This window comes from Solea senegalensis, linkage group LG15, assembly GCF_019176455.1.
Source record: "Solea senegalensis isolate Sse05_10M linkage group LG15, IFAPA_SoseM_1, whole genome shotgun sequence".
NCBI lineage: Eukaryota > Metazoa > Chordata > Actinopteri > Pleuronectiformes > Soleidae > Solea > Solea senegalensis.
The window spans coordinates 6,122,503-6,138,368 of NC_058035.1; the positions used below are offsets into that span (position 1 = coordinate 6,122,503).

The following is a 15,866-nucleotide window of genomic DNA, read 5'->3' on the forward strand; positions in this document are numbered from 1 at the left end:
TTTTCTGTCATAAAAAAGGCATCTGTTTCCCAATTCGCGTTCCCTCGACAAATACAACAATGGCTGTAATCTCCAAACACATTTCAGAGGAATACATTTTGATCCTGCAGCTTTGAAACGATCCGTCACATAAAACTTTTTTTATACCTCCTGGGATGTATTACATAAGGCAGATATTAATAGAACAAACACAGATGAAGTGCAAATGGTGAACTTATATTAACGAAATATTGGGGAAAAGACACTTTATTTGTTATTGCTGTTATTATTATTATTAGTATTATTATTGTTGTTGTTGTTGTTATTATAATGCCGTCAGTTGACTTCACGACCACTTAACGGTTTGTCACTAAAGGTGGGAAAGTGAAGTCGAGTCGTGTCAAGCTCAGAACACTTAAACTCGCTCCCCTGTTTCCCATCAGACACACATCCGCTATAAAAACTGAGCGAAAATGAGCTTTGCAAACGAAACACTAAACAAGCCATGTTCTACGTTAAATACGAATGACCTGAATCAGTGTCGTCGTGTTGTTTCTCATCAGACGCAAAAGTCGAAAATCCAACGAATTAAGAGTCTCTCCCATCACCTTAGATTAATCAGAACAATTAAAGTGTCGGCGGGCTGCTTTATAATACTTTTATTTTTCTAGTTGCATGTTTAAAAAAAATGTCGCATGACTTAAAAAAAATAAATAACATAAAAATAAAAACCCACGTTTCCTTTAAAATAAAGATTAAAGTGCATTCCCACGCGGAAGTCGCACGTGCTCACAAGGAAAACATTCCTGAAGGTTTAAACTTCACTTATCATCTCGGGAAATAAAAACAACATGTTCTGTTAAACAGCCCTTTTTAAGAAAAGGATCATGTAATAAAAGCTCCACCAACTGTCAGCCTCAATAACAATGAGGTAATGGATTTCTCCAATTCTAAAACCCAGTGTCCAGCCTGTTTGCAGCAATGAAATGAGGCGAAAAAAGAATAATAATGAAGAATAAAGTCTTGGTTTATTTAAAAATAATGTTGTTGGTTTTTTTTTTGCAGAACAAATACTTTTTGAAGTTCAGCAGAAGCAGCTGAGTGTTTTTTTGTGTCGTGTATTAGTGCTGCACGTCCACATTTAAACGATTAAACAATAAATGTAAGGAGCAGAAAGAAGTTTTGTCGAAGAAGTAATGTATAATGTCATCGTTATCGGATCGTGTTTTCTCTTTGCACGCGGTTCCTCTTCAATCACTTTGTTTCATTTTCCAAATACAGATCAGTTCCTATTATTTAACTTAGAACTGCCTCTAATGTTGTGCTTCAGTGGTGATTAGTCATTCTGGTCTATTAATAATGCGATTCTTTATTAATTTATTATCCTCCATATCTCGAAGTAAAGAATTGGTCTAAATGTTGTGTCTGATCCTAGAGTTGTGCCTTTAAAGCTGTGGGCCTCGTGTTCAGTGCATTATCCACGTGTTTGTTTTGATTTGTGTTTTTGTGTCAGATTTGTGCACAAACAAAAAAGGAAAAATAATTACATATTTTAAGGTCACTATTTTAAAACTGGAGCCACATTCACCCTAGAGCAACTCACACAATATAGTTAATATAGAAATGCTACAAACACACACTTATTCACCAAAATTTCACACAGGCAAACATTTCAACTCCTTTCTGAAATATTAGAGAATGATATTGATGTTTCGTTCAATGTTTCTGTTTTCTCTCCTTGGACAAAATAACAAAACAACGTTTCCATGATTATCACTATGACGTACTTATGTTTATGGGAAGACCTTAAATTAATAGATAAATCAGCTTTTATCCTGTGAATAGTTAAATACCTTTCGACTGAAAACAAAAACGTTGCTCGTATTGAAACCACCTGTTAATTACGATGTCTAGCTGCGCCAAAATGTCACCACGAAGCAGCAGAGATTTGTTTTTTTTTTACATGGGCCTCTGCTCATAATATAATATAATATAATATAATATAATATAATATAATATAATATAATAATTAAAAGACAATGTTCATACTTCACTTGTTAGTTTTACCTTTGTTGTTCCAAAATATGTATCACAGTTTTGACTCAAAATCTCCTCATGTTAAAATGAAAATCATCACAGAATAATCCTTATAGATGTGTTAAGATTACACATAAACCTTTGCTCGGGTGTTTTAATAAATAGTCCTAATTGGAACCTTTCGGCGTGCGTAAAATCTGAAAAGTTACAACACCTTGCACAATTTTGCGGTTTGACGTTTGCGTAAGTTCTTCTATGGGGGCAACGGAATGGAAAAATTAAGCCGGGCTTCACTCGATTAATTTCCTTCCCGTGTCGTTTATTTTTCGCTGCTCATCTGTGAGACATCAGTGACCTTAAACGACCACTTAGTGCCCGAGGAGACTTACGGGGACTTACAAGGGAATCGCAACAAACCGCACTTTGTTTAGCGAGTTTCTCGCCCGACGGTGCCCTTAAAACATCTGGAGAGAAAAAGTCACATAAAGAGTTTATAGGTGAGTTCCATGTGTATGCGCTTAAAGTCCCAAATTGGGGTTGAACACTTTTAAAGAGGCCAAAAATGCCCGTGTTTCCATCTCCAAATGTCGCCTGTTTTACTTAAATGTGCAGCAAATTAGTTGTTTGTCAAATTAACGTCTACATTACCCAGGATCATGAAATATTCTGTTGACAAGTTTTCAGCTTTTTCTGTTTTGGAGCAGGACTCCCTTTGTTCTCTAACCTGGTGACTGCTGTTGACTCAGCAACACACGTTTTCTCTTGGAAAACTCGCGTGTTGTGTTGAACGTGTGTGAAATGGACCACGGTGACTTAATCCCTTTGTAGTGTGACGTACATTTGCATTTATAACATGTGCGCAATAGATTTGAGTGAGTTTAGACCCTTTTCCATCACCGGAAAAGGGCCTTTACGCACAGCCTTTGAATGTTCTACAAACATGTCCAGGCCCCAGGAAGTCATGTTAGAACAAAGTGAGTTGATACAAAACGTGTATTTGATCAATTCAATATTAATAGCACCATTATTTGCAGCCATTTTTAATATATTACAAAATGAAAAACGGATGCGTCTTCCAGGACATAGTAGTCATTTTAGAAACCTTTTTCTTCATCGTCATAGTAACCTCAAGAGAAGTTCATTTATATAGCCACTTGTTGATACTGCACTCACGTTCCAAAACTCTATCATCGACATGTTGATGATAACACACTTAGAGTACATTTTCAGCTCACACGAGCTGAGAAAAGTACATGTGAGACGCTCATACCTCAGAGAACCTTGGAGGGGCGGTGCTGCCTCCTCTCCTCCTGCCAGCTTCTGGCTCTCACAGCCGGGAAGGCTGGCTCGGGGCGTGCGCTCTTGCTAGCAGCTCCCAAAAACACATAGAGGGGCGGGGGGCAGAGGGGGTGAGACAACTAGACAGGAAGACAGAACCAGATCAATTAGACCGAGGTTAAGAAACACCACCAACATTTGCGGCAGCGAACATTGTTAGGTCGCTTTAGTTATTTTTTATATTCTTCTCTCAGTTAAACCCTGATTATTACGCGCACTGATCATCCTGCTCTCCAAAGCCCAGAAGATGCCCAAATCTCCACCGTGCGCGTCCCCATGGTCCTCCATGTGGCTGGCATCTTTGGCTACTTTGATGGTGCAGTCGGTGCTCTCTTCCTCCTACTCGTCTTCCTCCTCCTCCTCCTCCTCATACCAGAGAGCTGCAGCCGGTGGGAAGCGACCGGGCTTCATGGAGAGGACGCTGGTTCTTCTGGATGTCAACACCCGCAGTCCGATTAGAGTCCTCAACGACAACTTCCTTTCTTTGCAGCTGGATCCCTCGATCATCAAGGACGGGTGGCTGGACTTTCTGAGGTACCAACGAACTTTAACAGTCGCGCGATCTGCGTCTCTGTGCACCTTTAAAACGTTTTTGCTTTTAATTATTACGCACGCAGCCACGTTGTCTAAAAGTGTCATGGAGAGAACCAGCACGCTTCGTCTTCACTCAGGACACAGAGTGGTCCAATCGTCCACAAGACTCAGTGATTTTCGATCTAAACTGGTACAATCCAAACATTTCAGGTGGTTTATAACACTTATTTAAAGGATACGGACTTTGGGTCGTTTACTGTAACTGTACACAGACACAGTGCGCCATGGACACAAGTGTGGGTCACACAGTTCACAATGCAGTGTGTTTGTTTCACAAATTATTAAATCTGGTTTTGAGGCTTTTATTTTTTCCAGCCTTAAAAACGCATATAAAAATCCCTCCAGTCAAGCGCCAGCCATATTGTTTCAATATATGTTTTATATAAAACGCAGGGTGAAGTTTGGACGTCCATTCAATCTAAGTGTCTTTCCACTTCAGTGCTTCTTCACAGAACAAAGACAAAGACATCTCACCATGCAGAGACACTGTGCAGACTATAACCCGCACATGTTTTCACCATATGAAAGAAAACATGGGATTTTTAAAAACACAAAACTTGGCAAAATGTCACGGTGAAGAATTTTCAGAAGTTTATTCTGAAAAAAAAAAATGTTTTGCTGGGAGATCACAGTCCATTGTCCAGACCAGCGGCTCACACAAGGTGCTGGACTGGACTTAATAGCATCAGGATCATTGTTTATTTCAGCTTATAAATCACACTGAATCATTGTCAGAGTCTGTCAAATATGATCTAGTGACGGTGATTTATGGAGGGAAACGCTGCACCGTAATCTGCTGAAAAATTCAAAAAAAAAGAAAAAGTGGAAAAAGCTGCGTAGAGTTTATTTTACTCAGTGTGTGCCTTCTTCCCTCTTCACTGCATTGCTCTATATGACGTCATATATATATATATATATATATATTAGTGCTTTATATTTTGTTTGTTTCATGTTGTTATTATTAATATAATGCCTTCATCAGATGTAATGTGGGTTTATAAGTTGAAACAAGAGAAAGAATAATCGGTCCGTACAGGACACAGGCCTGCTGGATGTAACCTTTGTCATTTAATTTTATTATGATGCTTAAACTCACTGCTGCTACTTTGTTATAAATACACAAGTTGTTTACAACAAAGTAAAAGTAGTTTCTAAATAATTACATCTACGTTTGAACCAGATATGAACCTTTTTCAATGTCATACTAACTTTTAATTCTGGCTACACTCACTATACAGTTGCAAAGTTATTATTATTATTATTATTATTGTTGTTATCTAAATATAATTTGAATTGCAGTAACAGCTAAATGTTTTACTATACAACTAACAAAATATTCCCAATGTATTAGACTGTACAAATACGAGCCCAATGTTAATAATTAACTAAATAAATATGTTTAGGGGAAAAAATAGTACGAATAAAATATATTTCATCCTTAGTTTACACATTCTGTCCTGCACTGTACATTTTTACACACTCTCTGTATCACTTCTTATATTAAGCCTCAACTTTTTTGTGTTTATTTCACAAGCTCAAGACAATAATATACAGTGTGTGGCTGCATCCACTGATACACAATTAGGAAAAAATAATGACTACAGGGGGAGAATTGTATACAAACGAAGAGAAAGAAAGTAAGTTTAGAAGCTTCAACTTTATGACCCCAGTGAAAAGAACCAAGCGGGCGCGTGAAACAGTGAAAAAGAGCAGCACACTCTCCAGACTTCACACCCACTGACTCAACTGCTTTAACCGCACTGCACTGTGTTCCGCTGCCGAATGAGTTAAAAAAAGAAAGAAAATAAATTAAATTATGGAGTCCATGTTGTGTTTTTCTGAGACACTGCATGTAAATTAAAGAAGAAAAAAAACCTCGCATAAATCGTGTAGCTTCTGTTTGCGCACACACATTCATACTGTCACGTAAAGCACCAGATAATTAAATAATTAGTTTGTTTTCATTCACATGTGGCTGCAAAAATATGAAGTTATCGTCTAAATCTCCTCATTTTAAATCACAAACCTAACAAAGGTAAACCCGCTCATCCTCCACATGTGTGTTCCTCTAATGCTTAATTCCCAAAGGTAACAGTGTCTCCACTGTGTACCTGCTGTGGCTGCTTCCTAATGCTGTTTTCCACCGGATGACAGATGTTGAAATCGCTCACCGCTGATGTCAAGGAGAAAAACAGGGCATTTGTTTTTCCTGGTTGGACCTGCGGTGCTTAAAGAGTCAGAACAAAAGTTTAAGTACTTTTCTGAATCCGTCTTCTATGTAGGATATGTTTTTTGTTTGTTTTTTTGTTTTGGTCTGACAAAATGGAAAGACGAGTAAAGTAAGAAACAAAATCTAAAATCTAAAGTGAAATTTAAAGTGTTATTTTTCCTCTGTGTCTCCAGCTCCAAGCGGCTCGTGACCCTGGCGCGCGGCCTCTCCCCTGCCTTTCTGCGTTTCGGTGGAAAGCGGACAGACTTCCTGCAGTTCAACAACCAGAAGAACCTCGCTAAGTTCAGAGGCCCGGGACCGGACTATTACCTGAAGAACTACGAGGACGGTAGGCTGTTACACACACACACACACACACACACACACAGCACTTCCCCTCACTTTAACCTGCCGCACTGTGTGTTTTTAGTGACATGAAATCAAGGCTCGACACCTGCGTGAGTGAGTGACGCACCGAGTCATTTTTAGGCTCAGAAGTTTTAGGCCTGCGTTGTTTTCTTGTTTCACGCATCGTCCATTTTCTTTTTCAAACTGCTAGCTTGGCCGCTGCAGTAAAAACTGGTTTTTACTTTTTACTGTGCACAAAACATTAGAAACTACACTTTATACAGTCACAACACGAAGCGTGCTGTATTTCTAAAATGGAGGATAGATTGTTTTTCACACACCTGCATTCAATTGTGTTTAATTCATCAATTGTTTGTGGTTAAAAGCACGTAATAAATTCTATACTAAGCAACAAAAGTGTGTTAAAATGTGTTTGGCAAAATATGTGTAGCCAAAGAAACCTAACAAACTCGTGTTTTTAACTTGTTGTTACGTTTATTTTAATACAGTAGGTTAATATACATTAAACCAGTTGCTGCTTTAATGTTGTGGCTCGTGTGAAATACCCATGTCCTGTTAATAGTTAATTTAAACCCATTAACAATGTGATTTTTAACTTATTGTGTAGTTTATGTTACTTTTCATATATTAAAATATGCATATCTGCCACAAAATTACAACCAGTAACTGGCTACAATATTGCTGCTCATCAGTAAAAAATCTGCAGCCTGTTCAGAATCATCAATAATGTGATTTTAAACTTAATCTTAAGTCAAAAACACACAACAACCAGTTTCAGGTTTTAATGTTGCAGCTATTTGTATGTACGTATGATGCTGTTCAAAACCACTATAATAAAGTTTTAACGTATTATTATTAATTCCGTCCATGCTGGCTTACAGATATAGTGCGCAGTGACATTGCACTGGACAAGCAGAAGGGCTGCAAACTGGCCAGCCATCCTGACATAATGCTGGAGCTGCAGAGGGAGAAGGCGGCCACCACACAGCCTGTCCTGCTGAAAGAGCAACTGAGCAACATCTACAGCAATATAACAATAACAGGTAGGAGATCACACACACACACACACACACACACAGAGTTTGGACTTACATGTCATGCACATGCGTACATGCGTGCTCTCACACAAGGTTTAAAGCATACCAATGTAAACCATCAGCTTTCAGAATGACAAATGTAATTTGTAAAGAAGGAATGTGGGGATGGATTGAGGGGTGCAGCAGCAGAGACTAGTAAACAGAGCGCTGACGTTGCTACGGCAAACTGTTAAATCAATTTGACCGCACAAGAAACTCTGGAGTCCTGCGTTTGGGTGGGCTGCACTTCTCTTATTTGTTACCATGATTGACTGAGATGGAAATGAGAAACTGCAGGAGAAGAGAGTGAATGAGAATTTGGCCTGAAATGTGGATGTAGCTGCCTGAAAAGACTGTGCCTGAAAGAAAAGATCGGTTACTAATCTTTGTGGGCTGAGCTTGGGATTGAAAATAAAAAAAGTTTGGCAGGATAAACGGAATTGGTGGGGTCACACACACACACACACACACACACACACACACACACACACACACACACACACACACACACACACACTCACTCACACACATACAAGAAGCCAGGGTCATACAAGACCACAGAATCGTTCAGGGTTGTTTAATTTCTGATTTTACGTGCATGAAACAAACAAAAAAAAATACTAGTCAGATGCATGTGGAGCCTTTAAATGAATGAATAATAACAAACAAGACAAGAGAATATAATAAAATAGACATTTTAGGAAGCTACAGCACAAAAGGGTTTTTGTTGGGAAATATTCTTGTACAAAGATAGACAATGGTGAAACATAAAAGTTCCACAAGTCCGTCAATTTTGTGAAAGTATACATATCAACACATTACAAAATGATAAATGGCGTTGTGACATTAAGGAATAAGAGAAAACACGAGGCCAGAGAAATGCATTGAAATAAGTGTGTCATTAAAAGAGCTGAGAGCTGACAGCAACGGCAGTGGAACAAAATGTTCAATATAGGAATACACTCACACACATATCTTGTCGTCTTCACATCTCGAAAAGTCAGCGGGTGGGGGGGGGGAGTGGTTTTTGGCAAGTGCAGAGTATTTGCTCCAAGTCAGAATGTGTCTCTTAAAAGAGAGAACATGGGAATTAAAGAGCAAGTGAGTCACTTAACAAACACTTACTTATAGTTCATCGCCACATGCATGTTCACTGTGGATCCAGAGAGCCTTTTAAATATCAGGGCATGTGCTTTAAAATGGCATTCGTTAACTAGGTAAAAACACACATTCCAAATCTAACTCCGTTTGAACCCTCTTCAGTGTCCCACAAAGTTTGTACATGATGCACAGGACGTGCAGATCTTCAATGTGCTTTGCATGTGTGTGCGTGGAACAAAGTGACCCTCTCTGAGTCTCCGTGTCGCTGTACTGTATATGAGTGATGGAGGCGGATATGATGAACAACATGTATCAGCTGCGTATTTTCAAAAGTGAAAACACGGCCCTGCTGCTGCGTTTTTATCAAAGCAGGCAAATACAAAGAAGAAGAAGAATTCTAACCTGCTTGTGTGAAGAGTCGGTTCACAAGTTCAGCCGAGTCACATGGAAACGCACACTGTCATTAATTTTCTTAGCGGCACCTTGCGGTCTGTAATTTCAGGATGTTTGTTCTCAGCAGTTTGAAACATCTACATTAGACTTTGTTTTGTTCATAAGGAATAAAATACATTTTTAAAATATTAGTTTTAATTATTGGGAGTGATATCCAATTGTTTATGTTGTGGATTTGTCAGGAAGACCCGCGATATCAAGTATTTTAACTGTGAATTCCTTTACAGTATCTGGTTTTATGTGAATTAAATGATCTATCTTATGATCCATCTCCACATCATAAATGATCAAACAGGGGTTTTTCACTGACTGATATATATATTTAAAGAGCAGGGCAGCAGATAGATCATGTATAATGCTGATATATCCTGTTTTTTATATTTATTTTTATCTTGTTTTTGCATTGTTACAATTAAATTGTGGTAAGAGCATTAAATCCCTTTATGTGAAAACAAAGTATTTGCATTTAAGCAGAGTTAAGTAGCCACAGTGTATTGTATTAAATGAAAAATTACAATGTTTGGCATGTGTATATGCAGACAGTTTTACTTTATCAGCCTCAGGAGTGCAGGCATCAGACTTAAACAAAAGCAATTAGGTGCAGTTAATTGGTCAATCGTGGTCTGAATTCTCGTATTTCTGTTTGAAAAAAAAAGCAAAAAGAAAAAGCTGTAAACTAATAAAATATACTTGGCGAGAAAAGTAGCTTCTGTCTCACACATGTAGTGTAGTGCTAAAATTAAGACCACATTTCCCATAAACCCTGCTGCTTCCTGTCACAGGGAGGATGTTACCACTTTGCTCTGCTGCAGCTCGGAGGCCTGGAGTCTTCACTGTGGAATGAAAAATAAAAGTAGAGCAATGATTCACTGTTGATCAAATATGCATTTTGCTCCTTTTAAGCTTTATTCTGTTATTCCTTTGGTGGAATGCCATAAATGTAAATGTTACTTTACAGATCAGAATATAATGTGAGAATATTGATACAGTTGACAGTAGATCACCACTGAATGTTATTTTACCACATTGCAGACATTGTTGCATCATTTTCCTGAAAGATTTGGCCTCTTTAGTGGATATTTATCCCACACAGAATGATCATAAACCAGTCTTATGTGGTAGACGCCGAGTTGGTGCCATGGTGTTTATGAACAGGTGCCATATTTATTATCCGACTGTTTGGCTGGTACACTAGGAGGAGAGTCCACGCAGAAGGACTTTATTCACCCAAAGCAGATTTACTGTGACGAATCCTCTCATATGGACTGTTTGTCTTCCAAGTACACACACAAGCTGCAGGTCAGCCCTCGGCATAATGTTGTTCAAATGTCTTAATCTTATTTTGTTCAAAGATAGTGAAGGTGGAGCTGTTGCTCTCTTTTTATGGTTCAGTGGTTTGGTTCTGCACTGGATTTTTTGGCTCACATCAAGTGTTTGTTTTTGTGGGGAAACATTGAGCAGCAAATGAGCAGTGGATGTTCGTAAAAAGTGCTTTAAAACAATTGCGCGAATACATTTGCATTATGTTTTCATTATTACACACAGCTGAAGTCAGAAAGCGTGTTGTGTAAAAAGTAGAATCTGTGCAAAGACCTTGCATCTCTGGTGGAGGGCAACGGGATACAGAGGCTATAGGTATTTGTTTAAATATGGTCTGGTAACAATCAGCCGGGAGTCACTTACTGTGTGTGTGAGAAAGCAGGTGGTGTTTAAAAGGCCTTTAACAGTCTTGCTCCATCCTTTTCCACTCACCACTGTCTGACCTGTGACCGAGGCTTGTTAGAGCCATCAATAATGGGGCCAGTCCAAGCTAACACACACACAGACACACATACACGCACACACACACACACACACAGCAAAGGAATTACATTGAGAAAATACCTTGAGGTCAGACAAGGTCATGGTCAGCGTCACTTCATGTCTCTCTGCAGGATCACGTCCCTCCATCAGGACTAACTTTTTCAGTCCTCCTCCTCCACATTTGAAATCCCGGTGTTTGCCTTCCATGTTTACTGTTAGTTTAGTTTTGCACTGTATATTAGGATATCATGTGAAAAGTCTGCTAGTTTGGTGCATGTCCTTGTGACCGCAAAGGCTTTGTCCGTGTTTTTAAGGCTGAAAGAATAAATAAACGCAGCTCTATTAAGTTTTTAAACTTAAAAATATCTTTCATGCTGCGCTCCTAACAAAATGCTGTATATTTTGTTTTTAAATATACAATATATATGTATATATGTATATATATATATATTTACATATATATGTATGTAACAAGGTAACTTTCTTGACTAATACTGCCATTGTGATTTGATTTGCAATATAACTTTGTAAGCCAAGCTTCTTTTAAATAAATACTGAACGTTACCAAATGCAAGGATGAGAACTTCAAGATATGAATTGTTTTAACTGTAAATTAAATAAAATAAAATTGTAATAATTAAAATTAGAAAGATTGAATTCAGCCTTCGTTTCGTTTCATTTCAAATTATTTGCGTTTGAAAAATGATTACTAGTTCAGCCCTAACCTACACTGCTTACACTTTTTCCAATGCGTCCTTTACTTCCACTCGATGTTGTTTTTGCAATACATCGATTAGCTTGTAGCACACAGTCAAGAGATTTGATATCAACAAACATGGAGTTGGTTGTTGTGATGCTGTTTGAGGCTGTTGAGTTTCTGACCAAAACATAAAGTCTCACCTCCAAAAGTTCCACCACTGTTTAAATGTGTTCCTCATGTCCTCTGGTTCTCTTGCTGGAGCTACATGCTCTGCTCCCCTGTGATTTGTTTGCTTCATTTTGTCTGTTTGGTCCGTATCCGTACAGATATGGATGGAGTGAAGGCAGTATAAGCACAAAAGGCTCCGTCCTTTTCCTTATACGCATTTAATGTGGCGCATAAATGAGCTTTGAGGACCAAAAGAAAGTCATTTCAAGACAGAGAAACTAGAGAAGAGAGATTCAAACACAGGATGTTATCAGCTTTAAGGTGTGCAGCTGCTCTTCAGACTGAGCTGGAGACTTTGTTTGTTATTTTTATGAGAAGCGTCCGGGATTTCGCTCTAGATTTTCTTCTTTGATGTGGAACACATAGGGAACAAATTGGTAAGAATACACAATTTAATGAAGCAAAGAGCCCAAAGAAAATCTGTTTCTCAGTCTGTTTTCTGTTCAGATGTAAATTGCTGTTCTTTCAGATAAAGCTGCATCATCAGGTCTTAATTTAAAATGTAAAAAGCCAAAATATCTACATGAGTGCACCACACTTAATAGTTCTTGCATTATGTATTAGCACAGGCAAACTCATAAATAAAGGGGGGAAAAAAGTGTTTTGGGGAAGAAAAAGGGAATTGGAATATTTAAAGTAATGAGTGCCCTCCAGCCCCTCTGTTTTATTTGGGATTTTAATTACAGGTTGAATTTCATGTAGTTGGAGCAGTTATTTTATGTTTTTGGACACAGCCAATGAAGAGGGGGCGGGGTGTGGGATTAAATGAAGGGACTAAGTAGGACATCTCCTCAGGAAGGAGCTGCAGTAACCTAGATTTTAAAATGGGACGTGGCCAGGTTCATGGAGAGATAAATGTACGTTTTATTTATTCAATTTAGGAAACGTGGATGCATTTTTAAAATGAGGCACTGACGTTCATGAATCTTTACAAATCTGAGATGGTTGTCTGACTATGAGTCATGGAGAAGTTAGAGGACAGAAAATGTGGAAAGGGAGCAGGAGGATGGTTTGACACCACTCACTCACACATAACATAAGAGAGAGGAATCACAGATCATAAATGTGTGGCTTCGCGGTCAGATGGTATGCAGCCTGGTGTCATGATTTAGACCTTCCTCGTTCTCTCGTTCTTAGTCTGATCTCACGTGTGCTGTATCGAGTGACACGAATGTTTATAGTGTCCAATCAGTTGTTAAGGTTTAAGTCAACATTGCTGAGAGCACATCGGACACTAATATCAGAGGCCCGGCCTTTGAACTGACACTGAGGTGCAGCAGTCACAGTCAGGAGCCTCTCATCGAGAGCTGCAGGCAGCCACTGAAAGGAAACACGAGAAGGACAACAATATATAGAAAAGACACAGTGTTAGAAGTGTGAAGCGGTACTAATGTAACCCTGCTTGCAAAACAAATGCCCTAGAGCCGCTGAGAGAAGACGTTCAGTTTATCTTGGAGAAGTGGCTTCACTGTGAGCCGCTCAAACCGCGGGGAGTTCTTATTTTAGTTTTTAACCAGTTCATTTTTTTTATTTGAAGTTTAACTTATCCTCATCCTTATGCAGTGGCTGCAGCCATGTTGGCGAAATCCATATGCCAGTTTGCACGTCATCATTATTCATTATTATTGAACCATTGAGGCTTTACCCTGACCATAACGTCATCATTTGTCCAGCGTCTTTATTTACCATGGTTACCACATGCTAATGTTGTAGAAAAGAAGGATTTGAATTGTTGCCATGGACTTTGTTTTGAGGAAATATCTTAATACTGAGAGATACTGCGTTTGTACCATCAGAATATTGATCAATTATATCGATCAAGGAGGAGAACTTGAAGATATGTAGTTCTTGTAGCATTATATTTTTATGTGGCGTAGAACATAAAGCAATAAAAGACAAATATAAACAAACCTGTGTAAATTCAGTTAAATGAAACCTTTCAGTAACAACAATCAGACATTAAAATAGGTTCTCTAATAGCAACGGAGAAAGACTACATGAATTTATCAACCCAAACAAACTATAAAAAGTTAGGTTAGGTTGAAAATTAGTGGTGCAATGTATGGGATTGATAATTATTTTAAGGGCTTCAGATTGCGCTGTAAAAACTTTGCCCAGTTATCACAACAGAATTCCTTTCTATTATACTGCATATGCACGGCTTCTCTTTAGAGGACCGCGAGAGGAGGACATTTAAATACAGTAAAATAAAAGGAGAAGTTGAATGAGATTTACATCACTCATCAGAAACATGAACATCCGCTTACATGAAATACGGCTGCAGGTTAGAAATCTGGAAAGATTAACGTGAGGAGAGAACACAGAAAGACGAGTCCACTAAACATGTGAATGACTTCAAAATACTTTCATCAAAACAAACTGCCACAGCTGTCAGTAGTCAGACAGACTCGAGATGTAAATTCCTGTTTGTACTCATTTGAAAGATGAAAAACACGTTTTTCTCACATCAGTGGGGGAAACGCTCCATCCTTCCTTTCATCATTTTATCCACTTTCCTTCATCTCAAGTTTTTTAAGGAGGGAGGTGAAAATGTTTCTGCAACATCTGCCTCATTTTTTTTGTTAAAACTTCCTCGACTGAAGACCCACACACACACACACACACACACTCGGATAGAGTCTTTAGCCATGCAGCTGCTTCAGCACTCGCTGAGTGGAGATTTATGAACGTCGCCTGCCAAGTTTCACACTGTAGCACTGTAGCGCAGCCAGTTTGCTCTACAGCAGGAGAATGAATATCACACCCTTTATTTTTATTGATAATTATATATGTAGTCATAAGCAATACATTTGGATCACGCTAAGATCAGGGATAAAACAAAGAACAAAAGAAGTGTTGTTGTTGTTTTTTACTAACCCTAACCCTTTTTTATTTCAAATACAATTGCATAAAAGGCTTTTTTTTATGAAATGATTTCAAAACATTGCAGACAAGGTTGAATACTTCCAAAACCATGAAGAGTTACACATGTTGTGTAACAAGCTTAAATATCCTTAATAAGCTGAATGTTTTGACACTGAATGGTTCAAAGTGGCCAATTGGACCAAAAAATGGGCAGGAGAATCAAAAATACGATTATAGGGACCGGGGAAAAAAAGTGTGTGGATGAAATTGAATTGACAGGATATTTGAGGAGAGATGTGTTGTTTTCATTTGTTGTCACTTACATTTTATGTGTAAGCATTTTTAAAACTAACTTTGTCAACAATTTTTTTTTTATCATATTTTCTTATACTAATAACAATTAAAATAATAAAATGTTCACAAAGTGACAGAGAAATGGAGCATGAGATGCACGATTAGAGTAGTTACTTGCAGTTTCTTTTCTTTTCTTTTTTAAAGCACTTTAGAAATTGGAATTTTGTGGCATTAAATTAAGCGACATCAGTTATCAGCACACTGATAATAATATTAGAACCGAGTGAGGCTGTGCTGTGAAAATTGCCAACAATGCTGCTGGCATGAGGTGCAGTGAAGTAAAATCTTGTCATGTTGTGGTTGTAGCGGTGTGTGCGACATCATAATTCAAGCCAAACTTGTCCGCCAGCGACTGAACAAAAGCTAAGGCAGAGAAAAAGAGTCATTGTTACATCAACTATGGAATAAATTTGAACATTTTACTCAGGAGGAACTCAAATTATTTGCTAATTTGAGCACATTTTCTGCACAATATCAAGCTACCGACTCAAACTTTATAATATCCGCTGATATCTGTCTATGCAAAACAAGACACACACACATACACTCACTCATTTGTTTTGCGGTTTATTCCAAACTGTCTCTGAAACCAAAATTTCCCCGCAGTTAAGTTTTAGTGACATACTGTCTGTGGTTTTCCAGGATTTAGTCTGCTGCGTTTGTCCTCCTGGCAACTCATATGCATCTTTTTAACAAAGTGGTGATTAAAGTCATGTTCATTTTAGATTAAATCCCTAATAAGAAACATTCTTTAAATAGC

General features: G+C 38.2%; 1 protein-coding gene across 2 annotated transcripts in view; it reads left to right on the forward strand.

Moving 5' to 3' along the window:
* The window catches only part of hpse2 (heparanase 2), a 55,638-nt gene that overhangs the window by 4,174 nt on the left and 35,598 nt on the right, over positions 1-15,866 (forward strand). The window contains exons 2-4 of one of the 2 annotated variants that reach the window (XM_044045577.1): positions 3,599-3,888; positions 6,352-6,506; positions 7,408-7,569. In XM_044045577.1, coding sequence (XP_043901512.1) covers positions 3,602-3,888; positions 6,352-6,506; positions 7,408-7,569 — 604 coding nt within the window. In that variant the 5' untranslated portion in view covers positions 3,599-3,601. Of the gene's footprint in view, positions 1-3,481; positions 3,889-6,351; positions 6,507-7,407; positions 7,570-15,866 lie in introns of those variants that run through there. The other variant, XM_044045576.1, reaches the window with a different exon arrangement.